Source organism: Salmo trutta, chromosome 26 (assembly GCF_901001165.1).
Source record: "Salmo trutta chromosome 26, fSalTru1.1, whole genome shotgun sequence".
In the NCBI taxonomy this organism is placed as follows: domain Eukaryota; kingdom Metazoa; phylum Chordata; class Actinopteri; order Salmoniformes; family Salmonidae; genus Salmo; species Salmo trutta.
Genome location: NC_042982.1, coordinates 45,826,758 through 45,854,584, shown reverse-complemented (window position 1 = coordinate 45,854,584; position 27,827 = coordinate 45,826,758). Strand labels below are relative to the sequence as shown.

The window sequence follows — 27,827 nt, the reverse complement described above, 5'->3', positions numbered from 1 at the left end:
AGACCCAAACCGGAAGTGATCTTCAACCAGGAAGCACGGCACAACGTGAATGTCAACTAGCCTTTTATAAACTGAATTTAACCGTCATGAATAAATCGTTTACCTTTTTTTGCATTTTAGTAATTGTAGCTCCATATTGCATAATCTAGCGTCTGTAACTAAACTCTGTATTTGTTCAACGTTGAAATTTAGAGGCATATAGTAACAATGTTGCCGGCTAATAGGTTGTGGTTGTCTGAAGGAGGTGTTGGACTGTTGCGAAGCCTTCGACATTACTGCCAGAAGACACCCAGAAAACTCACAATATGCGAGGCAATCTCACATTTACAAGTGGGAACAAAAATCAAAGTGCAGGTATTGTAATTGTGTCTACTGTAAACCGTCATTGTAAAATAAGAATTTGTTCTTAACTGACATGCAGGGTTAAATAAAGGTTAAATAAAATACTGTCGTAAATGAATTCATGAGAAGTAAGTGAATGAACGAATGACCCTCAGAGGTCTGCTGCTACTCAGTGTTCACTGCTACTGTCATTTGCAAATATTACATTTGTAACTTCATTTCTGACTGGTTTAATACAGGCTACTGTTTTTAGCTATTTAACTCAGGGCATGGTTGGTCAAAGTATATAATGTAATGTACTGTCCCTCCTGTGGTGGAAAAATGTACTTTCTATGCCTGTGATATGTGGTTGTCCCACCAAACTCTAGCTATTTTAACATGAATGCTGTCAGTCGCTCTGGATAAGAGCGTCTGCTAAATGACTAAAATCTAAAAACGACGCAGTTGTCATACATGAGTAAAAGTAAAGATACCTTAATAGAAAATGACTCAAGTAAAAATGAAAGTCACCCAGTAAAATACTACGTGAGTAAAAGTCTGAAACTATTTGGTTTTAAATATACTTAAGTATCAAAAGTACATTTAATTGCTAAAATATACTTAAGTATCAAAAGTGAAAGTATAAAAAAAATCCTTATATTAAGAAAACCAGACAGCTTTCTGTTTTATTTACAGGTTTACAGGAAGGGCTCACTCCAACACTCAAGACATCATTTACAGTGTGTGTGAATTGGACCATTTTACTATCCTACTAAACATTCAAAATGTAATGAGTTATTTTGGGTGTCAGGGAAAATGTATGGAGTAGAAAGTACATTATTTTCTTTTGGAATGTAGTTGAGTAAAAGTTGTCAAAATATCAAAAGTAAAGTACAGATACACCCCAAAATGATTTAAGTAGTACTATTTTTACTTAAAACCTCTTAAGGATCGGACCATTCTTTTCAATTTCCGCCTAAAATGACAGACCCAAATCTAACTGCCTGTAGCTCAGGACCTGAAGTAAGGATATGCATATTCTTGATAAGATTTGAAAGGAAACCCTTTGAAGTTTGTGGAAATGTGAGATCAATGTAGAAGAATATAACACATTAGATCTGGTAAAAGATAATACAAAGAAAAAAACATGTTTTTTTTGTTCCATCATCTTTGAAATGCAAGAGAAAGGCTATTATCTGACTTAGGACTCTAGGTGCAATTTAGATTTTGGACACTAGATGGCAGCAGTGTGTGCAACGTTTTAGACTGATCCAATGAACCATTACATTTCTGTTCAAAATGTTGTATCAAGTCCGCCCAAATGTGCCTAACTGGTCAATATATACATTTTCAAGTACATAAGTGTGCACTCTCCTCAAACAATAGCATGGTATGTTTTCACTGTAATAGCTACTGTAAATTGGACAGTGCAGTTAGATTAACATGAATTTAATCTTTCTGCCCATATAAGACATGTCTATGTCCTGGGAAATGTTCTTGTTTCTTACAATGTCATGCTAATCACATTAGCGCACATTAGCTAGACACCGATCTGTAGAGATCTTTAAGAGGTTAAATACTTTACACCACTGTGTCCCTCCTGATATCCTAGGGCTGGGTTCGCTCTGTGAGACCCCAGAAGGAGAATTTGTTCCTCCATGTGAATGACGGGAGCTCCCTTCAGTCTCTACAGGTAGTGGCCAGCTCAGAGCTCAACCACAGGTGAGGATGTACCTGTAGGCTATGTTGCATTATCCTCCTGAAAGTCAATATACGTCCCAAATGGCACTCTCTTCCCTGTATAGTGCACTACTTTTAACCAGGGCCCATAGCACCCTCTTCCCTGTATAGTGCACTACTTTTAACCAGGACCCATAGCACCCTCTTCTCTTTGGGGTGGAGTGACTTGTGTCGCTATATGATGAATCATATGAGGTTTATTACTATACCTATCATATATATTACTATACCTATCATATACATTACTATACCTATCATATATATATAACTATACCTATCATATACATTACTATACCTATCATATATATAACTATACCTATCATATATATTACTATACCTATCATATACATTACTATACCTAGCATATACATTACTATACCTATCATATATATTACTATACCTATCATATACATTACTATACCTATCATATACATTACTATACCTATCATATACATTACTATACCTATCATATATATTACTATACCTATCATATATATAACTATACCTATCATATATATTACTATACCTCTCATATATATTACTATACCTATCATATACATTACTATACCTATCATATACATTACTATACCTATCATATACATTACTATACCTATCATGAGTGTTTTTTTCATTTCCTTGATTATCACCCCTCTGTTTCCTGGTTGTTTCTTCTTCTCCAGACTGCTGACGTTTGGGAGTGCTGTGGAGATCTCAGGAAGCCTGGTCACGAGTCCCAGTCGCAAGCAGGAAGTGGAACTGCAGGCTGACCAGATAGATGTGGTTGGAGAATGTAACCCTGTGGTAAATATATAACCAGATAGATGTGGTTGGAGAATGTAAATATATAACCAGATAGATGTGGTTGGAGAATGTAAATATATAACCAGATAGATGTGGTTGGAGAATGTAAATATATAACCAGATAGATGTGGTTGGAGAATGTAAATATATAACCAGATAGATGTGGTTGGAGATTGTAAATATATAACCAGATAGATGTGGTTGGAGATTGTAAATATATAACCCGATAGATGTGGTTAATAAGTTATAGGCTAACCTGTCATTGTTTTGTTATAAATGTGTTATAACTTTCATGCTTTTAATAGTGTATCTTACTGTAGTCAGACCCAGTTACCATGCTCTCTGTAGTCAGACCCAGTTACCCAGTTACCATGCTCTCTGTAGTCAGACCCAGTTACCATGCTCTCTGTAGTCAGACCCAGTTACCATGCTCTCTGTAGTCAGACCCAGTTACCATGCTCTCTGTAGTCAGACCCAGTTACCCTGCTCTCTGTAGTCAGACCCAGTTACCCTGCTCTCTGTAGTCAGACCCAGTTACACTGCTGTCTGTAGTCAGACCCAGTTACCCTGCTCTCTGTAGTCAGACCCAGTTACCCAGTTACCATGCTCTCTGTAGTCAGACCCAGTTACCCTGCTGTCTGTAGTCAGACCCAGTTACCCTGCTCTCTGTAGTCAGACCCAATTACCCTGCTGTCTGTAGTCAGACCCAGTTACCCTGCTGTCTGTAGTCAGACCCAGTTACCCTGCTCTCTGTAGTCAGATCCAGTTACCCTGCTCTCTGTAGTCAGACCCAGTTACCCTGCTCTCTGTAGTCAGACCCAGTTACCCAGTTACCCTGCTCTCTGTAGTCAGACCCAATTACCCTGCTCTGTTGTTTCAGGACTTTCCGTTTAAGATCAAGAAGAAACATGGTCTGGAATACATCCGTCAGTTTCCTCATCTGAGGTGTAGGACCAACGCTTTCAGTTCCCTGCTGAGAATACGCAGTGAAGCCACCGCTGCTATACAGCAATATTTCAAGGTGAGACGGGACCAATGTTAGACCTGTAGACCAGAATATCATTGTTATACCAACTCATATCTTTTTTTCACACTACTGTCCCAAGCCTAGCTCTGCTGTGCTGGTCTGGCTAGCCTTCACATCCACCGTAGGTGCTGGAACCTTGTCGGGAAAGTACAATGTGAAAATAAAATATCCAAGATGACCCAATAGTGATAATATTAGTGTTGTTGTTGTTGCAGGAGAAGGGCTTTATTCAGGTCCATACCCCAGTCCTCACCTCTAATGACTGTGAAGGGGCAGGAGAGCTCTTCCAGGTTGAGGTGAGCTCTGTCTGTCAGAGAATTACAATTCTATTCTGGCCATCAACAAAATGGTGGAGTAAATAAAGCCTCAGCATAATAATAATAATACTTGGGATCAGTTTAGTTTGAACATCTGGTTGTTATTGTAAAGAGAAGGTTTAATGTGTCTTCCATCTTCCCTCAGCCTGCAGGTCAGGAGAAGAACCAGGATGAGGAGGGGCACCAACACTTCTTCTCTGTCCCAGCGTACCTGACTGTCTCTGGGCAGCTGCATCTGGAGGTCATGGCTGGGTGAGGACATCCTGGAACTCAGTACCATGCATTCATTCAGTCTCACTCACTCCACTCACTCACTCAGTCACTCAGTCACTCACTCAGTCACTCAGTCACTCACTCACTCACTCACTCACTCCACTCACTCACTCACTCCACTCACTCAGTCACTCAGTCACTCACTCACTCCACTCACTCCACTCAGTCACTCACTCACTCCACTCACTCCACTCACTCCACTCACTCACTCACTCACTCAGTCACTCACTCACTCACTCAGTCACTCAGTCACTCACTCACTCACTCACTCAGTCACTCACTCACTCCACTCACTCACTCCACTCACTCACTCACTCACTCACTCAGTCACTCCACTCACTCAGTCACTCACTCACTCACTCACTCCACTCACTCACTCACTCACTCACTCACTCACTCACTCACTCACTCACTCACTCACTCCACTCACTCCACTCACTCACTCACTCACTCACTCCACTCACTCCACTCACTCACTCACTCACTCACTCACTCACTCACTCACTCACTCACTCACTCACTCACTCACTCACTCACTCACTCACTCAGTCACTCACTCATAAGATCCAAAGAGAGTATTGTACGTTTGCCGTATTTATACTTTGGGTTTCTATGTCTCTTCCAGGGCGTTTCCTGGAGTGTACACTTTTGGACCAACGTTCCGGGCAGAAAACTCACAGAGCAGACGTCACCTGGCTGAGTTCTACATGGTGGAGGCAGAGATCTCCTTCACACAGTCCCTAGAGGATCTAATGAAGGTATGGAATATAAAGAGTTTCTAACTAGTAATAATTTACAGTACTTGGTGGAGATAGAGATCTCCTTCACACAGTCACTACAGCAGTGGTTTTTAAACCTCTCCTCAGGGACCCCCAGCTGTTCTAAACCTCTCCTCAGGGACCCCTAGCTGTTCTAAACCTCTCCTCAGGGACCCCCAGCTGTTCTAAACCTCTCCTCAGGGACCCCCAGCTGTTCTAAATTCTCCTCAGGGACCCCTAGCTGTTCTAAACCTCTCCTCAGGGACCCCCAGCTGTTCTAAACCTCTCCTCGGGGACCCCCAGCTGTTCTAAACCTCTCCTCAGGGACCCCCAGCTGTTCTAAACCTCTCCTCGGGGACCCCCAGCTGTTCCTCTCCTCGGAGACCCCCAGCTGTTCCTCTCCTCGGAGACCCCCAGTTGTTCCTCTCCTCGGGTACCCCCAGCTGTTCCAAACCTCTCCTCAGGGACCCCCAGCTGTTCTAAACCTCTCCTCGGGGACCCCCAGCTGTTCCTCTCCTCAGGGACCCCCAGCTGTTCTAAACCTCTCCTCGGGGACCCCCAGCTGTTCCTCTCCTCGGGGACCCCCAGCTGTCCCAAACCTCTCCTCAGGGACCCCCAGCTGTTCTAAACCTCCCCTCAGGGACCCCCAGCTGTTCTAAACCTCCCCTCAGGGACCCCCAGCTGTTCTAAATCTCTCCTCGGGGACCCCCAGCTGTTCCTCTCCTCGGGGACCCCCAGCTGTTCTAAACCTCTCCTCGGGGACGCCCAGCTGTTCTAAACCTCTCCTCGGGAACCCCCAGCTGTTTTCAACCTCTCCTCGGTGGTCCCCAGCTGTTCCAAACCTCTCCTCAGGGACCCCCAGCTGTTCTAAACCTCCCCTCAGGGACCCCCAGCTGTTCTAAACCTCCCCTCAGGGACCCCCAGCTGTTCTAAACCTCTCCTCGGGGACCCCCAGCTGTTCCTCTCCTCAGGGACCCCCAGCTGTTCTAAACCTCTCCTCGGGGACCCCCAGCTGTTCCTCTCCTCGGGGACCCCCAGCTGTCCCAAACCTCTCCTCAGGGACCCCCAGCTGTTCTAAACCTCCCCTCAGGGACCCCCAGCTGTTCTAAACCTCCCCTCAGGGACCCCCAGCTGTTCTAAATCTCTCCTCGGGGACCCCCAGCTGTTCCTCTCCTCGGGGACCCCCAGCTGTTCTAAACCTCTCCTCGGGGACGCCCAGCTGTTCTAAACCTCTCCTCGGGAACCCCCAGCTGTTTTCAACCTCTCCTCGGTGGTCCCCAGCTGTTCCAAACCTCTCCTCAGGGACCCCCAGCTGTTCTAAACCTCCCCTCAGGGACCCCCAGCTGTTCTAAACCTCCCCTCAGGGACCCCCAGCTGTTCTAAATCTCTCCTCGGGGACCCCCAGCTGTTCCAAACCTCTCCTCAGGGACCCCCAGCTGTTCCAAACCTCTCCTCAGTGACCCCCAGCTGTTCTAAACCTCTCCTCAGTGACCCCCAGCTGTTCCTCTCCTCAGTGACCCCCAGCTGTTCTAAACCTCTCCTCGGGGACCCCCAGCTGTTCCTCTACTCAGTGACCCCCAGCTGTTCCTCTCCTCAGTGACCCCCAGCTGTTCTAAACCTCTCCTCGGGGACCCCCAGCTGTTCTAAACCTCTCCTCGGGGACCCCTAGCTGTTCCTCTCCTCAGTGACCCCCAGCTGTTCTAAACCTCTCCTCGGGGACCCCCAGCTGTTCCTCTACTCAGTGACCCCCAGCTGTTCCTCTCCTCAGTGACCCCCAGCTGTTCTAAACCTCTCCTCGGGGACCCCCAGCTGTTCTAAACCTCTCCTCGGGGACCCCTAGCTGTTCCTCTCCTCAGTGATCTCCAGCTGTTCTAAAGCTCTCCTCGGTGACCCCCAGCTGTTCCTCTCCTCGGGGACCCCCAGCTGTTCCTCTCCTCAGTGACCCCCAGCTGTTCTAAACCTCTCCTCAGTGACCCCCATCTGTTCCTCTCCTCGGGGACCCCCAGCTGTTCCACTCCTCAGGGACCCCCAGCTGTTCCTCTCCTCGGGGACCCCCAGCTGTTCTAAACCTCTCCTCAGGGACCTCCAGCTGGTCCTCTCCTCAGGGACCCCCAGCTGTTCCAAACCTCTCCTCAGTGACCCCCAGCTGTTCCAAACCTCTCCTCAGGGACCCCCAGCTGTTCTATACCTCTCCTCGGGGACCCCCAGCTGTTCTAAACCTCTCCTAAGGGACCCCCAGCTGTTCTAAACCTCTCCTCGGGGACCCCCAGCTGTTCCTCTCCTCAGGGACCCCCAGCTGTTCCTCTCCTAAGGGACCCCCAGCTGTTCCAAACCTCTCCTCGGGGACCCATAGCTGTTCTAAACCTCTCCTCAGGGACCCCCAGCTGTTCCAAACCTCTCCTCGGGGACCCCCAGCTGTTCCTCTCCTCAGGGACCCCCAGCTGTTCCTCTCCTCGGGGACCCCCAGCTGTTCTAAACCTCTCCTCCCGGACTCCGATTTGACTAAATTAATCAGCATTACCTGGTCTCCTTGTAGAGCTGATTGACTAAATGACTCTGCATTAACTGGTGTCCTTACCTCTTCAGGTGATGGAAGACTTGTTCAGGTCTACAACAGAACATCTCCTAGATCAGTGTCCCGAGGATGTGGCTTTATATCACAAACATGTGTCACCTGGATACAGGGTGAGACAACAGAAAATATCTAAAAACACAATACCATACATATTCTCTGAACATATTGAATGAACCTTGAACTCTCCTCCCTCCCCCTATTGACCTAAACTAGAGATTATTCTGTTTTCTCTATTTCTCCCAAGGACAATGTGGATCTAATGATGAAGAAGAGTTTTAATGTGTAAGTGTGTGCAAGCTTTAATGTGTCCCAAATGGCTCCCTATTCCCTACAAAGTGTACTACTTTTGACCAGGACCCAAAGGGTAGTAGTGCACTGTATAGGGGATTAGGTTGCTTTATGGGTCATGTCTCACCTCTACCAATCTAAATCAAATCAAATGTCACACGCTTGGTGAACAACAGGTGTTGACTAACAGGTAAATGCTGACTGACGGGTCCTTGGTAAACAACAGGTGTTGACTGACGGGTCCTTGGTAAACAACAGGTGTTGACTAACAGTGAAATACTGACGGGTCCTTGGTAAACAACAGGTGTTGACTGACGGGTCCTTGGTAAACAACAGGTGTTGACTGACGGGTCCTTGGTAAACAACAGGTGTTGACTGACGGGTCCTTGGTAAACAACAATGCAGAGTTAAAGATACCAATGAAGAAGATGGAATATAAATAGTGACCTGATACACAGTGAATAACAATAACTAGTCAAAATTATTATTCAGACCCTTTGACTTTTTCCACATTTTAAATTACATTACAGCCTTATTCTAAAATTGATCAAATAAATGTTTTTCCTCATAAATCTACACACAATACCCCATATCGACAAGTCAAAAACAGGATTTTAGAAATGTTTAGAAATTTATATATAAAGAAAATGAAATACATTATTTACATCAGTATTCAGACTCTTTGCTATGAGACTCGAAATTGAGCTCAGGTGCTTCCTGTTTCCGTTGATCATCCTTGAGATGTTTCTACAACTTGATTGGAGTCCACCTGTGGTAAATTCAATTGATTGGACATGATTTGGAAAGACACACACCTGTCTATATAAGGTCCCACAGTTGACAGTGCACGTCAGAGTAAAAACCAAGAGGTCAAAGAATTGTCCGTAGAGCTCTGAGACAGGATTGTGTCGAGGCACAGATCTAGGGAAGGGTACCAAAACATTTCTGCACCATTGAAGGTCCCCAAGAACACGGTGGCCTCCATCATTCTTAAACGGAAGAAGTTTGGAACCACCAGGACTCTTCCTAGAGCTGGCCGACCTGCCAAACTGAGCAATCAGGGGAGAAGGGCCTTGGTCAGGGAGGTGAACAAGGACCTGATGGTCACTCTGACAGAGCTCTAGAGTTATTTCCCAATGCATTGTATATTCAGAGCCATATCCCTGTAATGCTTAGAGAAGATCTCATTTCAAGTGTTATTGAAGTGTTGTGGTTGCAGGTTCACTTGCCTCATCTAAAGCCTTTTCTTTAGGGGTGTTGCTATACGCCACCAAGTGCTAACAGTCAGTATGTAAATAATATGTGTGAAATACTTGGCAAAGGCGATAATGTGTTTCAGCCAGAGGCTGCCTCGATATCGTTCAGCTTTTTCCCGGGCTCTGAGAGCCTATGGGAGCCGTAGGAAGTGTCACGTTACAGCTAAGATCCTGAGTCTTCAATAAACAGAGGCAAGAACAACAACACCTTGTCAGACAGGCCACTACTCACAGACACCATTCAAACAGTTTTAGAAACTTTAGGGTGTTTTCTATCCAAAGCCAATAATTATATGCATATTCTAGTTACTGGGCAGGAGTAGTAACCAGATTAAATCGGGTACGTTTTTTATCCGGCCGTGTAAATACTGCCCCCTAGCCCTAACAGGTTTTTAAGGCTCCATGGATTGGTGAGGAATTGAAAAACTGCATGGTTGAAAGAGACGGGGCAAAAGGAGTGGGACAATTGCTATCGATCAATAATGACAAACCTCCTGGCATTGACAACTTAGATGGAAAGCTACTGAGGATGGTATCTGACTCTATAGCCACTCCTATCTGTCATATCTTTAATCTGAGCCTAGAGGAAAGTCTTTGTCCTCAGGCCTGGAGGGAAACCAAAGTAATTCCACTACCCAGGAGTGGTAAAGCGGCCTTTACTGGTTCTAACAACAGACCTATTAGGTTGCTGCCAGATCTTAGCAATCTGTCGGGGGAAAAAAATTGTGTTTGACCAAATACAATGCTATTTCTCTGTAAACAAATGAACAACAGACTTTCAGCATGCTTATAGAGAAGGACACTCAACATGTACTGCACTGACACAAATGACTGATGATTGGTTGAAAGAAATCGATAATAAGAAGATTGTGGGAGCTGTACTGTTAGATTTCAGTGCAGCCTTTGATATTATTGACCGTAACCTGTTGTGGAGAGAACTTGTGTTATGGCTTTTCAACCTCTGCCATATCGTGGATTCAGAGCTGTCTATCTAATAGAACTCAAAGGGTTTTCTTTAATGGAAGCTTCTCTAATGTTAAACATGTAAAGTGTGGTGTACCGCAGGGCAGCTCTCTAGGCCTTTACTCTTTTCTATTTTTTACCAATGACCTGTCACTGGCATTAAACAAAGCATGTGTGTCCATGTATGCTGATGATTCAACCATATACGCATCAGCAACCACAGCTAATGAAGTCACTGAAACCCTTAACAAAGAGTTGCAGTCTGGTTTGGAATGGGAGGCCAGTAATAAACTGGTCCTGAACATCTCTAAAACTAAGAGCATTGTATTTGGTACAAAACATTCCTTAAGTTCTAGACCTCAGCTAAATCTGATAATGAATGGTGTGTGTTGAACAATTTGAGAAGTAAATTACTTGGTTTTACCTTAGATTGGAAACTGGTCAAAACATATAGATTCAATGGTTGTAAAGATGGGGAGAGGTCTGTCCGTAATAAAGAGACGCTCTGCTTTTTTGACACCACACTCCTAAAAGCAAGTTCTGCAGGCTCTAGTTTAGTCTTATCTTGATTATTGTCCAGTCGTGTGGTCCAGTGCTGCAAGGAAATACCTAGTTAAGCTGCAGCTGGCCCAGAACAGAGCGGCACGTCTTGCTCTTAATTGTAATCAGAGGGCTGATATAAATACTATGCATGCCAGTCTCTCTCTCTTCGCTGAGAGTTGAGGAAAGACTGACTGCATCACTTCTTCTTTTTATAAGAAACATGAATGTGTTAAAAATTCCTAATTGTTTGCATACTCAACTTACACACAGCTGTGACACACACACTTACCCTACTAGACATGCCACAAGGGGTCTTTTCATAGTCCCCAAATCCAGAACAAATTCAAGAAAGCGTACAGTATTATACAGAGCCATTACTGCATGGAACTTCCTTCCATTATATTGGTCAAATAAACAGCAAACCTGGTTTAAAAAAACAGATAAAGCAACACCTCACGGCACAACGCCTCTCCCCTATTGGACCCGGATATTTTCTGTGTATTTTCTTTATTTCACCTTTATTTAACCAGGTAGGCTAGTTGAGAACAAGTTCTCATTTACAACTGCGACCTGGCCAAGATAAAGCAAAGCAGTGCGACAAAAACAACAACACAGAGTTACACATGGAATAAACAAAGGTACAGTCAATAACACAATAGGAAAATCTATATACAGTGTGTGCAAATGTAGAAGATTAGGGAGGTAAGGCAATAAATAAGCCATAGAGGCAAAATAATTACAATTTAGCATTAACACTGGAGTGATAGATGTGCAGATGATGATGTGCAAGTAGAGATACTGAGGTGCAAAAGAGCAAGAGGATAAATAACAATATGGGGATGAGGTAGTTGGGTGGGCTATTTACAGCTGGGCTATGTACAGGTACAGTGATCATAAGCTGCTCTGACAGCTGGTGCTTAAAGCTAGTGAGGGAGATATAAGACTCCAGCTTTAGTGATTTTTGCAGTTCGTTCCAGTCATTGGTAGCAGAGAACTGGCAGGAAAGGCGACCACAGCAGGTGTTGGCTTTGGGGATGATCAGTGAAATATACCTGCTGGAGCGCGTGCTACGGGTGGGTGTTGCTATGGTGACCAGTGAGCTGAGATAAGGTGGGGCTTTACCTAGCAGAGACTTATAGATGACCTGGAGCCAGTGTGTTTGGCAACGAATATGTAGTGAGGGCCAGCCAACGAGAGCATACAGGTCACAGTGGTGGGTAGTATATGGGGCTTTGGTGACAAAACGGATGGCACTGTGATAGACTACATCCAATTTACTTAGTAGAGTGTTGGAGGCTATTTTGTAAATGACATCGCCAAAGTCATGGGGGGCGGCAGGTAGCCTAGTGGTTAGTGCGTTGGACCGGTTGCAAGATCGAATCCCTGACAAGGTAAAAATCTGTCGTTCTGCCCCTGAAAAGGGCACTGTTCCTAGGCCGTCATTGAAAATAAGAATTTGTTCTTAACTGACTTAGTTAAATAAAGGTAAAATAAAAATTAAATAAATAAAATGTCAAGGATCGGTAGGATGGTCAGTTTTACGAGGGTATGTTTGGCAGCATGAGTGAAGGAGGCTTAGTTGCGGAATAGGAAGCCGATTCTAGATTTAATTTTGGATTGGAGATGCTTATAGTGAGTCTGGAAGGAGAGTTTACAGTCTAACCAGGCACCTAGGTATTTGTAGTTGTCCACATATTCTAAGTCAGAACCGTCCAGAGTAGTGATGCTGGACGGACGATCAGGTGCTTGCAGCAATCGGTTGAAGAGCATGTATTTGGTTTTACTTGCAGTTGGAGGCAACGGAAGGAGTGTTGTATGGCATTGAAGCTCATTTGTAGATTTGTTAACACAGTGTCCAAAGAAGGGCCAGAAGTTTACAGAATGGTGTTGTCTGCGTAGAGGTGGATCAGAGAAATAACAGGCCCTCCGATTTGACACACTGAACTCTATCTGAGAAATAGTTGGTGAACCAGGGGGGCCGTCATTTGAGAAGCCAAGGCTATTGAGTCTGCCGATTATGAATGCGGTGATTGACATAGTTGAAAGCCTTGGCCAGGTCGATGAAGACGGCTGCACAGTAATGTCTTTTATCGATGGCGGTTATGATATCGTTTAGGACCTTGAACGTGGCTGAGGTGCACCCAAGACCAGCTCGGAAACCAGATTGCATTGTGGAGATGGTACGGTGGGATTCAAAATGGTCAGTGATCGGTTTGTTAACTTGGCTTTCGAAGATTTTAGAAAGGCAGGGCAGGATGGATATGGGTCTATAACAGTTTGGGCCTAGAGTGTCTCCCCTTTGAAGAGGGGGATGACAGCGGCAGCTTTCCAATCTTTAGGGATCTCAGATGATATGAAAGAGATGTTGAACAGGCTAGTAATACGGGTTTGCAACAATTTCGGTGGATAATTTTAGAAAGAGAGGGTCCAGATTGTCTAGCCCAGCTGATTTGTAGGGATCCAGATTTTGCAGCTCTTTCAGAACATCAGCTATCTGGATTTGGGTGAAGGAGAAGCAGGGGGGGCTTGGGCACGTTTCTGAGGGGGGTGCAGAGATGTTGGTATGAGTAGCCAGGTGGAAGCATGGCTAGCTGTAGAAAAATGCTTATTGAAATTATCGATTATCGTAGATTTATCGGTGGTGACAGTGTTTCCTAGCCTCAGTGCAGTGGGCAGCTGGGAGGAGGTGCTCTTATTCTCCATGGACTTTACAGTGTCCCAAAACTTTTTGGAATTAGTGCTACAGGATGCAAATTTCTGTTTTAAAAAGCTGGCATTAGCTTTGCTAACTGTGTGTATATTGGCTCATGACTTCCCTGAAAAGTTGCATATCACTGGGGCTATTTGATGCTAATGCAGTACGCCACAGGATGTTTTTGTGCTGGTCAAGGGCAGTCAGGTCTGGGGTGAACCAAGGGCTATATCTGTTCTTAGTTCTGCATTTTTTGAATGGGCCATGCTTATTTAAGATGGTGAGGAAATCACTTTTAAAGAGTAACCAGGCATCCTCTACTGACGGGATGAGGTCAATATCCTCCCAGCATACCCGGGCCAGGTCGATTAGAAAGGCCTGCTCGCAAAAGTGTTTTAGGGAGCGTTTGACAGTGATGAGGGGTGGTCGTTTGACCGCGGACCCATTACGGGCGCAGGCAATGAGGCAGTGATCGCTGAGATCCTGGTTGAAGACAGCAGAGGTGTATTTAGAGGGCAAGTTGGTCAGGATGATATATATGAGGATGCCCATGGTTACGGATTTAGGGTTGTACCTTGTAGGTTCCTTGATAATTCGGGTGAGATTGATGGCATCTAGCTTAGATTGTAGGACGGCCGAGGTGTTATGCATATCCCAGTTAAGGTCACCTAACAGAATGAACTCTGAAGATAGATGGGGGGGGCAATCAATTCACATATGGTGTCCAGGGCACAGCTGGGAGCTGAGGGGGGACTATAACAGGCGGCAACAGTGAGAGACTTATTTCTGGAAAGGTGGATTTTTTAAAGTAGAAGCTCAAATTGTTTGGGCATAGACCTGGATAGTATGACAGAACTCTGCAGGCTATCTCTGCAGTAGATTGCAACTCCGCCCTCTTTGGCAGTTCTATCTTGTCGGAAAATGTTATAGTTAGGGATGGAAATTTCAGGATTTTTGGTGGCCTTCCTAAACCATGATTCAGACACGGCTAAGACATCAGGGTTGGCGGAGTGTGCTAAAGCAGTGAGTAAAACAAACTTAGGGAAGAAGCTTCTGATGTTAACATGCATGAAACCAAGGCTTTTACGGTTATAGAAGTCATCAAATGAGAGCGCCTGGGGAATGGGAGTGGTGCTGGGGGCTGCAGGGCCTGGATTAACCTCTACATCACCAGAGGAACAGAGGAGGAGTAGGATAAGGGTACGGCTAAAGGCTATAAGTACTGGTCTTCTAGTGCGTTGGGGACAGAGAATAAAAGGAGAAGATTTCTGGGTGTGGTAGAATAGATTCAGGGCATAATATACAGACAAGGGTATGGTAGGATGTGAGTACAGTGGAGGTAAACCTAGGCATTGAGTGACGATGAGAGCGGTTGTGTCTCCGGAGGCACCAGTTAAGCCAGGTGAGGTCTCCGCATGTGTGGAGGGTGGGACAAAAGAGCTATCTAAGGCATTTAGGGTGAGGCTGGGGGGCTCTACAGTGAATTAAGACAATAATAACTAACCTAAACAGCAGTGGACAAGGCATATTGACATTAGGTAGAGGCATGTGTAGCCCAGTGATCATAGGGTCCAATGAGCAGCAATAGGTAAGTCAGGGAGCCGTTCGGTAGTCGCTGCTACGCTAGGCGAGCTGGAGACACGCCGATTCAGACAGCTAGCGGGCCGGGGCTAACAGATGGGTCTTCGGTGACGTTGCAACGGAAAAGCCTGTTGAAACCACCTCGGACGATTACGTCGGCAGACCAGTCGTGATGGGGCTCCGTGTTGGCAATAAAGGGTCCAGGCCAATTGGCAAAAGAGGTATTGTAGCCCAAGAATTAGCTGGTAGACCGTCTTCGGGTAGCTGGGAGATGAGCCTAGCTCGAGGCTAACTGGTGCTTGCTTCGGGACAGAGGCGTTAGCCAGCAGTAGCCACTCGGTAGCAGCTAGCTAGCTGCGATGATCCGGTGTAATGGTCCAGAGCTTGCGGTAGGAATCAGGTGAAGCGATAGGAGAAAAAGCAGTCCGATATATTCTGGGTTGATATCGCATGTCCTGATATGTAGGCTACGTGTGCCTTTTTTAAATGTACGTAGTTCTGTTCTTGTCTATTAATGTTCTGTATTATGTTTCATGTTTCGTGTGGAACCCCAGGAAGAGTAGCTGCTGCTTTTACAGCAGCTAATGGGGATCCTAATAAAATACCCCTCAAAAAGGATATTTAACGATTACACAGGGATCATTAATATACAGTGATTACATAATGATTGTTATTTCCATCTCTTTGCTGCAGGATAACCTACACAGAAGCCATAAACATCCTCAACAGCAGCTCCAAGAAATTTGCTTTCAAAACAGATGTAAGTAGAGTACAGCTCTATTCTCTTTCAAAAGGAGATAACTGTAGTCTCTTTCAGAAGGAGATAGCTGTAGCCTCTTTCAGAAGGAGATAGCTGTAGCCTCTTTCAGAAGGAGATAGCTGTAGTCTCTTTATAAACAGATGTAAGTAGAGTACAGCTCTATTCTCTTTCAGAAGGAGATAGCTGTAGTCTCTTTCAGAAGGAGATAGCTCTATTCTCTTTCAGAAGGAGATAACTGTAGCCTCTTTCAGAAGGAGATAGCTGTAGTCTCTTTCAGAAGGAGATAGCTGTAGTCACTTTCAGAAGGAGATAACTGTAGTCTCTTTCAGAAGGAGATAACTGTAGTCTCTTTCAGAAGGAGATAGCTGTAGTCTCTTTCAGAAGGAGATAGCTGTAGAGCTCTTTCAGAAGGAGATAGCTGTAGAGCTCTTTCAGAAGGAGATAGCTGTAGAGCTCTTTCAGAAGGAGATAGCTGTAGAGCTCTTTCAGAAGGAGATAGCTGTAGAGCTCTTTCAGAAGGAGATAGCTGTAGCCTCTTTCAGAAGGAGATAGCTGTAGCCTCTTTCAGAAGGAGATAGCTGTAGTCTCTTTCAGAAGGAGATAGCTGTAGTCACTTTCAGAAGGAGATAACTGTAGTCTCTTTCAGAAGGAGATAACTGTAGTCTCTTTCAGAAGGAGATAGCTGTAGTCTCTTTCAGAAGGAGATAGCTGTAGAGCTCTTTCAGAAGGAGATAGCTGTAGAGCTCTTTCAGAAGGAGATAGCTGTAGAGCTCTTTCAGAAGGAGATAGCTGTAGTCTCTTTCAGAAGGAGATAGCTGTAGAGCTCTTTCAGAAGGAGATAACTGTAGCCTCTTTCAGAAGGAGATAGCTGTAGAGCTCTTTCAGAAGGAGATAGCTGTAGAGCTCTTTCAGAAGGAGATAGCTGTAGTCTCTTTCAGAAGGAGATAGCTGTAGGTCTCTTTCAGAAGGAGATAGCTGTAGAGCTCTTTCAGAAGGAGATAGCTGCAGTCTCTTTATAAACAGATGTCAGTAGAGTACAGCTCTATTCTCTTTCAGAAGGAGATAACTGTAGAGCTGTTTTCTAGAATGTTGTACCCTGTGTATTCTGTACTGTGTCAACCTGATTCAATTTTCACACCTTAGATTCTACGTTTTCAGGCATGTGTGGGGTCAAACCTTTTCTCTCTCATTCTCTTTCTGCCTCCCTCCCTCCCTCCCTCTACCTCACCTCTCTCCCTACCTTCCTCTCCTTCCCTCTTTTACTCATTCTCTTCCCCTTTTCCCCTCCCTCCCTCCCTCCCTCCCTCCATCCCTCTATCAGTGGGGCTGTGACTTGCAGACAGAGCATGAGAAGTACCTGGTGAAACATTGTGGCGATTTTCCTCTCTTCGTCACTGATTACCCCTATGCCCTGAAGCCCTTCTACGCACGAGACAACCAGGACCAACCTCTACACACTGTAAGATCACGTAGCACATGGAGGTCTAGTTTGAACGACACATCAGGTTATTATTATAAAAGAGAATGTGTTGTTAATGAGTCACCTTGTTAAATAAAGGCAAAACAAACTCCACTCCATAGTTAAAAATGTTCATTGTTTCACCTATTAAAGTTGTATGGTTCCGGTCATGTCAGTTGGACCAGTTCCAATCTTGTCAGTTGGACCAGTTCCAATCTTGTCAGTTGGACCAGTTCCGGTCATGTCAGTTGAACCAGTTCCGGTCATTTCAGTTGAACCAGTTCCGGTCATGTCAGTTGAACCAGTTCCGGTCATTTCAGTTGAACCAGTTCCGGTCATTTCAGTTGAACCAGTTCCGGTCATTTCAGTTGAACCAGTTCCGGTCATGTCAGTTGAACCAGTTCCGGTCATGTCAGTTGAACCAGTTCCGGTCATGTCAGTTGAACCAGTTCCGGTCATGTCAGTTGAACCAGTTCCGGTCATTTCAGTTGAACCAGTTCCGGTCATGTCAGTTGGACCAGTTCCGGTCATTTCAGTTGAACCAGTTCCAGTCATTTCAGTTGGACCAGTGTCATCTGTAATTTTAAATGTACTTTCTTCCACACTTGCAGCCCAGTCATCCTTACGGTTTAGTGTAAAATATTAAATCCCTTTAGTCACCCAGTTGTGTGTGTGTGTGTGTGTGTGTGTGTGTGTGTGTGTGTGTGTGTGTGCGTGTGTGCGCGCGTGTGTGTGTGTGCGCGTGCCTCCCCAGGCAGCAGCAGTAGACCTATTGGTCCCCGGAGTAGGGGAGATGTGTGGAGGATCTCTGAGAGAGGACAGACTGGACCTACTGAAGACACGACTAGCACAGTAAGAACACAACATTATCCCCTGAAATAACTCTTTTACAACTTTCAGATAAAAGAACAAATGAAAACCGCATTTCATGTCCAATACATACATATATACTGTATAAATACATACATATATTTGCCATACAACAGACAGAAATGTGAAAAGTGGAATATTGAGTATATATATTTACACAACACAGTCATTGATATGTACACATGGAATCAACACAATTTGGTAATTGTTTGTAATTGCTGGTCTGTTAAACACACATGCGTCTTCTTTAGGGCTGGTTTGGATGAGGCATACGGATGGTAAGAGCATTTTCATTCAACACGTGTTGATATTGTGTAACTATGTTTGCTTATAATAAAGTACTTTATTATTTTCTACTCCGTTCTACTCTACACTGTTCTAATCTGTTCTATTCTACACTAATCTGTTCTATTCTACACTAATCTGTTCTATTCTAATCTGTTCTATTCTACACTAATCTGTTCTATTCTACACTAATCTGTTCTATTCTACACTAATCTGTTCTATTCTAATCTGTTCTATTCTAATCTGTTCTGTTCTAATCTGTTCTGTTCTATTCTAATCTGTTCTGTTCTATTCTAATCTGTTCTATTCTACACTAATCTGTTCTATTCTAATCTGTTCTATTCTACACTAATCTGTTCTATTCTACACTAATCTGTTCTATTCTAATCTGTTCTATTCTATTCTGTTCTGTTCTAATCTGTTCTGTTCTATTCTAATCTGTTCTGTTCTATTCTAATCTGTTCTACACTAATCTGTTCTATTCTACACTAATCTGTTCTATTCTAATCTGTTCTGTTCTAATCTGTTCTGTTCTATTCTAATCTGTTCTGTTCTAATCTGTTCTGTTCTATTCTAATCTGTTCTGTTCTACTCTAATCTGTTCTATTCTAATCTGTTCTATTCTAATCTGTTCTATTCTACACTAATCTGTTCTAATCTACTCTATTCTGTTCTACTCTAATCTGTTCTGTTCTATTCTACTGTAATCTGTTCTATTCTACTCTAATCTGTTCTGTTCTATTCTAATCTGTTCTAATCTACTCTATTCTGTTCTATTCTACTGTAATCTGTTCTGTTATATTCTAATCTATTCTGTTCTATTCTAATCTGTTCTGTTCTATTCTAATCTGTTCTAATCTACTGTAATCTGTTATATTCTACTGTAATCTGTTCTACACTGTTTGATTCTGTTATATTCTAATCTACTCTATTCTGTCTGTCCAGGTATTTGGATCTGAGGCGTTTTGGTTCTGTCCCTCACGGTGGGTTTGGTATGGGCTTTGAGCGCTACCTGCAGTGTGTTTTGGGGGTCGACAACATTAAAGACGTTATTCCATTCCCCAGATACTCCCGCTCGTGCCTTCTGTAAACTATACACTGAGTGGACAAAACATTAAGAACACCTTCCTAATATTGAGCTGCACCCCCTTTTACCCTCAGAACAGCCTCAGTTAATCAGGACATGGACTCTACAAGGTTTTGAAAGTGTTCCACAGGGATGCTGGCCCATGTTGACTCCAATGCTTCCCACAGTTGTGTCAAGTTGGCTGGATGTCCTTTGGATAGAGGACCATTCTTGATTCACACGGGAAACTGTTGAGTGTGAAAAACCCAGCAGCGTTGCAGTTCTTTACACAAACCAGTGCACCTGGTACCTACTACCATACCCCGTTCAAAGGCACTTTAAATATTTTGTCTTGTTCATTCACCGTCTGAATGAGACACACACAATCCATGTCTCAAGGTTTAAATGTCCTTCTTTAACCTGTCATCCTCCCCTTCATCTACACTGATTGAAGTGGATTTAACAGGTGACGTCAACGAGAGATCATAACCTGGATTCACCTATATCATGGAAAGAGCAGGTGTTCATAATGTTTTGTCCAGCCTGTGTACGTGTCACTGTGGTCAGATGATTCGTTTGTAAAGATGTCACTGGTTTTTTTTGTTTGATTTATAAAAAGTAAAAAATTATCAAATGTTGTCTGTTGTTGTTTTATATAAGAAACTGTCAAAAAATAGTGTATAAATGAATAGCCGCAGGGATGTAGGGGTGCCGAGGGCGCTGCAAACTACTGCTCATATGTTTAAATGTAATCCGCTACATCCGCAAATAACATCTGCTAAACATTTATGTGACCAATAAAACATTTGATTCGATGTTAATTGGACCAAATGTATTGTTGATTGAGTCTAGTACAGTTTCCAAGAGTCCTTCAGGTGTACAGACAAGATCACTACTGTTTACAGGAGGGATTCAGGTGTACAGACAAGATCACTACTGTTTGTATTATGATGACGAAACAAGGCTGAAGAAGGATTAAGTTTTGACTTCACAGCCAGTTCCTGTAGTTATGTGATGATGGCCCTTGTTAGGTAATGGTGTCCAGACTAATTGTGCGAGTTCCTTCACTAACACCCAGATGAAACTAGCCTTAAGATGCTTTTGGGAAACCGGGCCCTGGACCAAAGCTACGTGGTGTAGTGTCTTTTTCATCCACTAGATGGTGGGATTTTACACCTCTTCATTTCCTATCTTCTGTATTTTCTGTATCCTGTATCTTTGTCTTTCTGCCACCGACGAAAGATTCGCATTCAAGCAAAAGTGAATTAACCCACAAGTTTCTCTACACAACTTATAGGTGGAATAAAATGTTATCTTAGTAACATATATTAGCCTACTAATTAATTTGACTTTCATGCATAAAAAAAGTTGGATGAAACCAATTGTCCTATTTACAGATGATTGTTTCCATTCACCGACATGTTTACATTAAGGTTTGTCTAAGTAAACACATAGTCTTTCTGCTATAGTACATCTGTTTCCATGTTCACTATTTCATTTGTCTGCCCACTGAGCACAGACACACCAGTTTAACATCTACTTCTGATGTACATTTGGTTGAGATGCCAAATAAAGTGAATTAAACGTGAAATCAACAAAACATGTCACCGGATTTAAGTTAAAAGTTGGGTGTGAAAAAACTAATCGGACATTCCCATATGTTGATGTAAAAAAAAAAAAAAAATTCAATCCAATCCGTTTTCCGCGTTGATTCAACATCATCACATTGAATTTTTTTAGGGGGGTTGAAATGACATGGAAACGCTGTTGATTCAACCCGTTTTTACACAGTGGGTGTGTCGTTTATACTACACTGTTGTAGCGTCTGACTGCTTCAGCGCATAATGGACTCCGGACCAGAACAGCAGCACTGGGCTGATCAGACAGACACAGAGAGAGAGGAGCTGTGTCTGCGTCAAGCCAAGGCGCAGCGCCTGTCTGTTCATCCCAGCGCGGATCAGACAGACAGAGAGAGAGAGACACAGAGAGAGAGAGAGAGAGAGAGAGAGGAGCTGTGTCTGCGTCAAGCCAAGGCGCAGCGCCTGTCTGTTCATCCCAGCGCGGATCAGACAGACAGACAGAGAGAGAGAGAGAGAGAGAGGAGCTGTGTCTGCGTCAAGCCAAGGCGCAGCGCCTGTTCATCCCAGCGCGGCTCTACTCGCCCGGAGCCCATCCCTGTAGTTCAGTGGGCGTGGTGTCAATTGGGAAAACAAAGTGCAGAGACACCCTTCTCTACTTCCTACATCACCGGGATCCGTTGAGTTTACCCGCCGCTCGCTGGCTCGATGCTAGTTCACCGCTCAGCACAGCCGAGAAGAGAGGGACGAGAGATCGGTGAATGCGCTCCGGGGTTCCGCCAACCGGTTAGAGGTTGGATTCAGTTCTGTGCGTTATGGTGACACCAAGGACGAATAGCAGTCAGCAAGCATCTCGTCCTCTCTCTCTCTCTCTCTCTCTCCTAGCCGGCCTTGCGCTATAGACCAACGAGATAAATGGGCAGCAGACTGCACCAAATAGTGTCCGGTACCGATAACACCATTTCACATTGTCTAAAATAACTGGACGGGACCCGTCATGTACTAAAGAGAGACCAGTACACCGGTAGCGGTTAAGAGACTGGAACAGGGTTTTTTTGGAAGAAGCGGGTTGTTTGTTCAGTATGAGCGGTGGAGGAGAAATCATCTTCCAGGGCTGGCTGAGAAAGTCGCCACCAGAGAAGAAACTGAGAAGATACGTAAGTAATATAGAATACATTATACTACTTTTTTGCGCACTTTTTTTTTCTCCCTCCTCAACAGCCTGTATTGACTCAATAAGCTGTGATAAGACGGACAGTTGTTCTGGCCGTTGCTTGTGTCTTGTCCATCCACTTTAGCTGGTATGTATAAAGTGAGAGGGAGAGAGAGAGACTGTTTTGTGGTTTGTTGTAATTTCTAACAGGTGCATACAACTAACCCGGAGAGTTACATGTTGCCTCCAATTTTCTCCTCTTGTGTTTTAGACTTATCTGATACTGCTCCCTCTGTGTTTTGAAGTCATGTGACAGCAGGTTGTCCAGCCATTAAGGCACTTTACTCTAATTCAGGGATGGGGGACCCAGATAAAAACGGAACTCATCAGGAGGGGCCGCAGTGGCTCTGGGTCACACCTTTTTAGCCACTCTCCTTTGTACATTAAAGACAAAAAAAAAAACATTTTTAAATTTAAAAATTAATTTCCTGCAATTCTACACATTTTGCCATGAGGGTTTTAAGGCAAAAACGTCTGCAGTTTTTAATATGATAACTGATGATCAAGGGCCCCACGGGTACTACAACTTTGGATAGCTGGCCTCTAGACTCATTTACCAATCAAAAACATTTAGCTGACATGGGCTAGTTAAGTGACTGCTGATACACAATAAAATGTAGAAATGTCACCTTGTGTATTCTATTATTCTGACTGTCAACAGTAAATTGAGACCCCGACTGAGTTCCCACCATAAAAAATAATCCCTTCCCTAATTGCTCTGGATAAGAGCATCTGCTATAATGACGTACATGTAATGTGTTTCCTAAACCAACTGTATTCATGAATGTATGTGCCTTTTCATACTGAGACTATATTTAACTGATAGTTAAAGGCCTGCAGAGGAAGCTGTGCTCACAATGGGGCTCTATAGTACCATCGAGATGCCGTCTGGCTGTCCGTCTGTCTGGCTGTCCGTCTGTCTGGCTGTCCCTCTAATGCTGTTAAGGACAGATGTCCCCATAATTGCCTGTAAACTGCTCAGTAGCAGAAGGAAGAAATATAATATAACTCATGTTTCTAGGCAGTCATTGTAAACAAGAATTTGTTCTTAAATGACTTGCCTAGTTTAAATAAAGTTATTTTTTTTAATTTACATTTTTAATAAAAATAAAAAATCCACTGAAAATAATTGAACTGCTGTCTGTGTTGCCTTGATATGAATGAATATTACTGTAGTCACCAATATCTAATCTGTAAGGACTGGACATGCATTGTGTGTCCCTCCCTATTTAGTGCACTACTTTTGACCAGGAGCCTTTAGTAGTGTCATTTGGGAAAGTATGTCTGTCTCTGGACACGACATGTGAACAACATTATCCCATGTTTACATCTTCAGCATACTGTATATATTTATTTATTTATTTATTTAAAAAAAAATTTTAATTCAAAATACAGATCAACAATTTTACATTCTTACGTCATACAAAACAGAACGCAGGTATTATTAATGAGAAAATACTGGAACAAACTAAAAATATAAACTTTGTGATCGTTACCACAGCTAAGATGGGTTTCCATTAGTGTAGTTGGGAACGGCTTTGATTTACATTTTAGTCATTTAGCAGACGCTCTTATCCAGAGCGACTTACAGTAGTGAATGCATACATTTCTCCGTATTGGTCCCCCGTGGGAATCGAACCCACAACCCTGGCGTTGCAAACACCATGCTCTACCAACTGAGCCACACAGGACCACATGAATAAACTCTCTGAAAGGTATTGGAAACTCTTTCAATTGTTATAAATTGTTCATATGTGAGAATATTACCCTTGTTGTCGAAAACATCAAGAACAAAGTCAATATTCCTCTCATGCCAGCTGAGGTAGAACAATGCCTTATTCCTTATAGTTATGTCTGAATTATTCCACAAAAGATGTTTGTAGTAGAATATAGAGGAAGATAAGTGTTTCTATTGACATCATCAACCAGTTAGTAAGTAATGCCTACTCATAATTTGTTAAAAATCACATGATGCAAACCGATTTAATGTCATTGGAAACACTTCTTTTTTACTACAGAACATAGAAGCTTTTCAAATATGTTAACGTTGGGGTGGTGTTGACCTGTAAATTCATATGATATATTACGTCTTGCAAATTCATATGAAATGTTACGTCTTGCAAATTCATATGATATATTACGTCTTGCAAATTCATATGAAATGTTACATGATCGTGTTGAATCTCTTGAACTGAATCAGATTGGATTTATGATAGCAGTGACGATCATGAGACAATCTGTGGCAAATACAGCTGGCTAGTGTTTATCAATGGTGTTGCATTACAAACCCATCTCTATATCTCTCGTGTTTCTCTCTCTCGAGTTTCTCTCCTCTCTCTCTATCTCGTTTCTCTATCTCATTTCTCTCCCTCTCTCGTTTCTCTCCTCCCTCTCGTTTCTCTCCTCTCTCTCGTTTCTCTCCTCTCCCCTCTCTCTCGTTTCTCCCGTTTCTTGTTTCTCTCCCTCTCTCGTTTCTCTCCTCCCTCTCTCTTCGCTCCTCTCTCGTTTCTCTCCGCTCCTCTCTCTCGTTTCTCTTCGCTCCTCTCTCTCGTTTCTCTCGTTTCTCTCTCTCGTTGGGAATCGCTTCTTTTTTGAAGCGAGGTTGTAGAATTTAACGTCTCTTTTATGGATTTTGATAATTAGCGTGATTCGGCCTAATTCTGCTCTGCATGCATTGTTTGGTTTTACGTTGTACACGAGGATATTTTTGCAGAATTCTGCAGGCAGAGTCTCAATTTGGTGTTTGTCCCATTTTGTGAATTCTTGGTTGGTGAGCGGACCCCAGACCTCACAACCATAAAGGGCAATGGGTTCTATAACTGATTCAAGTATTTTTAGCCAGATCCTAAGTGGTATGTTGAATTTTATGTTCCTTTTGATGGCATGGAAGGCCCTTCTTGCCTTGTCTCTCAGATCGTTCACAGCTTTGTTGAAGTTACCTGTGGTGTTGATGTTTAGGCCGAGGTATGTATAGTTTTTTGTGTGCTCTAGGGCAACAGTGTCTAGATGGAATTTGTATTTGTGGTCCTGGCAACTGGACCTTTTTTGGAACACCATTATTTTTGTCTTACTGAGATTTACTGTCAGGGCCCAGGTCTGACAGAATCTGTGCAGAAGATCTAGGTGCTGCTGTAGGCTCTCCTTGGTTGGGGACAGAAGCACCAGATCATCAGCAAACCGTAGCCATTTGACTTCAGATTCTAGTAGGGTGAGGCCGGGTGCTGCAGACTGTTCTAGTGCCCTCGCCAATTCATTGATATATATGTTGAAGAGGATGGGGCTTAAGCTGCATCCCTGTCTTACCCCACGGCCCTGTGGAAAGAAATGTGTATATTGCCAATTTTAACCGCATGCTTGTTTTTTTAAATCAACAAAGCATGAGAAGACTTTGCCTTTGTTTTGGTTTGTTTGTTAATTAGTGTGTGCAGGGTGAATACGTGGTCTGTCGTACAGTAATTTGGTAAAAAGCCAATTTGACATTTGCTAAGTACATTGTTTTCACTGAGTAAATGTACGAGTTTGTTAATGATAATGCAGAGAATTTTCCCAAGGTTGCTGTTGACACCTATCCCACTGTAGTTATTGGGGTCAAATTTGTCTCTTCTTTTGTGGATTGGGGTGATCAGTCCTTGGTTCCAAATATTGGGGAAGATGCCAGAGCTGAGGATGATGTTAAAGAGTTTTAGTATAGCCAATTGGAATTTGTGGTCTGTATATTTTATAATTTTATTAAGGATACCATCAACCCCACAGGCCTTTTTGGGTTGGAGGGTTTGTATTTTGTCCTGTAGTTCATTCAAGGTAATTGGAGAATCCAGTGGGTTCTGGTAGTCTTTAATAGTTGATTCTAAGATTTGTATTTGATCATGTGTATATTTTTTGCTGTTTGTTCTTTGTTATAGAGCCAAAAAACTGGTTTATTCATACATCTCCATTTTGGATAGATAACTATTCATGTTTTTGTTTAGTGTTTTCCAATTTTCCCAGAAGTGGTTAGAGTCTACGGATTCTTCAATTACATTGAGCTGATTTCTGACGTGCTGTTCCTTCTTTTTCCGTAGTGTATTTCTGTATTGTTTTAGTGATTCACCATAGTGAAGGAGTAGACTCAGGTTTTCTGGGTCTCTGTTTTTGGTTGGACAGGTTTCTCAATTTCTTTCTTAGGTTTTTATATTCTTCATCAAACCATTTGTCATTGTTGATCATTTTCTTAAGTTGTCTGCTTGATATTTTTTGATTTTATAGGGAATCTGAGAGGTCAAATATTATATTGTTTAGGTTTTCTACTGCCAAGTTTACACCTTCACTATTACAGTGAAACATTTTGTCCAGGAAATTGTCTAGAAGGGGATTGCATTTGTTGTTGCCTAATTGTTTTTTGGTAGGTTTCCACACTACTAAATGATTGATTTCCCCCTCCATGATGGAGAAGCTGTCTTCATTAAAGTATGGGGATTCTAGTGGGGGATATAGGTAGGATGGAGAAGCTGTCTTCATTAAAGTATGGGGATTCTAGTAGGGGGATATAGGTAGCACACAGGAGGACATTTTTCTCTGTTATTAAGATCATTTCCTTTTGAATTTCTAGCCAAATGTAAAATGTTCCTGTTTTGATTAATTTAATGGAATGGGTTAGGTCTGCTCTATACCAAATTAGCATACCCCCTGAGTCTCTTCCCTGTTTCACACCTGGTAGTTTGGTGGATGGGACTACCAGCTCTCTGTAACCTAGAGGGCAACCAGTGGGTCCGTCTCCTCTATACCACCTGGTAGTGTGGTGGATGGGACTACCAGCTCTCTGTAACCTAGAGGACAACCAGTGGGTCCATCTCCTCTATACCACCCACCTGGTAGTGTGGTGGATGGGACTACCAGCTCTCTGTAACCTAGAGGGCAACCAGTGGGTCCGTCTCCTCTATACAAGGTTTCTTGTAGGATGACAATGTCTGTATTTCCAATTTATTTGATGAAGTCCAGGTTCCTGCTCTTTAGGCCCAAGGCAGATGTCCTCAGACCTTGGATATTCCAGGATGAGATGGTGAAGGCTTTGTGTTCCATAAAGTGTCCAATGTTGTTGTTGGTTGTGTGGTTTGGCCTCAGGCTAGTAAGTGTGAGCAGAGCCTGCTGAGCATCTGGTACATGCCATTGGCTTGGGCTAGTGTAAGAGTGGGGGTTTGCCTATATGGGGTGTGGGTATGGTTGGTTTGGGTATTGATTGGTGGTGCTGTGGTCTGGATGTAGGTCCTCTATGTTTAGGTCTGGGGGGGGGGGGGTCCTGAAGCTCTGGAAGAGTCTCTCTCTGGGTGTCTGTTGGTCCTATGTGAGGTGTTGGGGCTATGTCTCGTGTCTTTCCTCTCTCTCTCTCTCTCTGTCTCTCTCTCTTTTTCTCACTCATCCCGTCTTTCTCTCTCTCCTCTTTCTCGTCTCTCTTCTTCTTCTGCCTTCTCTCATCTCTTTCTCTC

General features: G+C 43.5%; 2 protein-coding genes across 2 annotated transcripts in view; one reads left to right on the top strand and one right to left on the bottom strand.

Moving 5' to 3' along the window:
• The first annotated feature begins 1 nt into the window (after position 1).
• nars2 (asparaginyl-tRNA synthetase 2, mitochondrial) lies at positions 2 to 19,706 on the top strand. The gene is made up of 14 exons (XM_029716067.1): positions 2 to 354; positions 1,934 to 2,043; positions 2,742 to 2,862; positions 3,743 to 3,883; positions 4,105 to 4,185; positions 4,352 to 4,458; positions 5,105 to 5,237; positions 7,824 to 7,922; positions 8,057 to 8,094; positions 15,829 to 15,895; positions 17,217 to 17,354; positions 18,109 to 18,206; positions 18,476 to 18,502; positions 19,455 to 19,706. Exons 1-14 carry the CDS (start codon positions 208 to 210, stop codon positions 19,597 to 19,599), a joined length of 1,452 nt encoding a protein of 483 aa, XP_029571927.1. The 5' UTR covers positions 2 to 207; the 3' UTR covers positions 19,600 to 19,706.
• A 1,677-nt stretch (positions 19,707 to 21,383) lies between these two features.
• Positions 21,384 to 27,827, bottom strand: part of LOC115163936 (teneurin-4-like) — a 97,912-nt gene continuing 91,468 nt past the window's right edge. The window contains exon 4 of the mRNA XM_029716128.1: positions 21,384 to 21,450. Coding sequence (XP_029571988.1) covers positions 21,384 to 21,450 — 67 coding nt within the window. The remainder of the gene's footprint in view (positions 21,451 to 27,827) is intronic.

Coding starts and splice junctions, on each gene's coding strand:
- nars2 (XM_029716067.1), top strand. CDS start 208: ATGTTGCCGGCTAATAGGTTGTGGTTGTCTGAAGGAGGTGTTGGACTG. Junction 355..1,933: donor GAACAAAAATCAAAGTGCAG/GTATTGTAATTG, acceptor CTGATATCCTAG/GGCTGGGTTCGCTCTGTGAG. Junction 17,355..18,108: donor AGGACCAACCTCTACACACT/GTAAGATCACGT, acceptor GTGCCTCCCCAG/GCAGCAGCAGTAGACCTATT.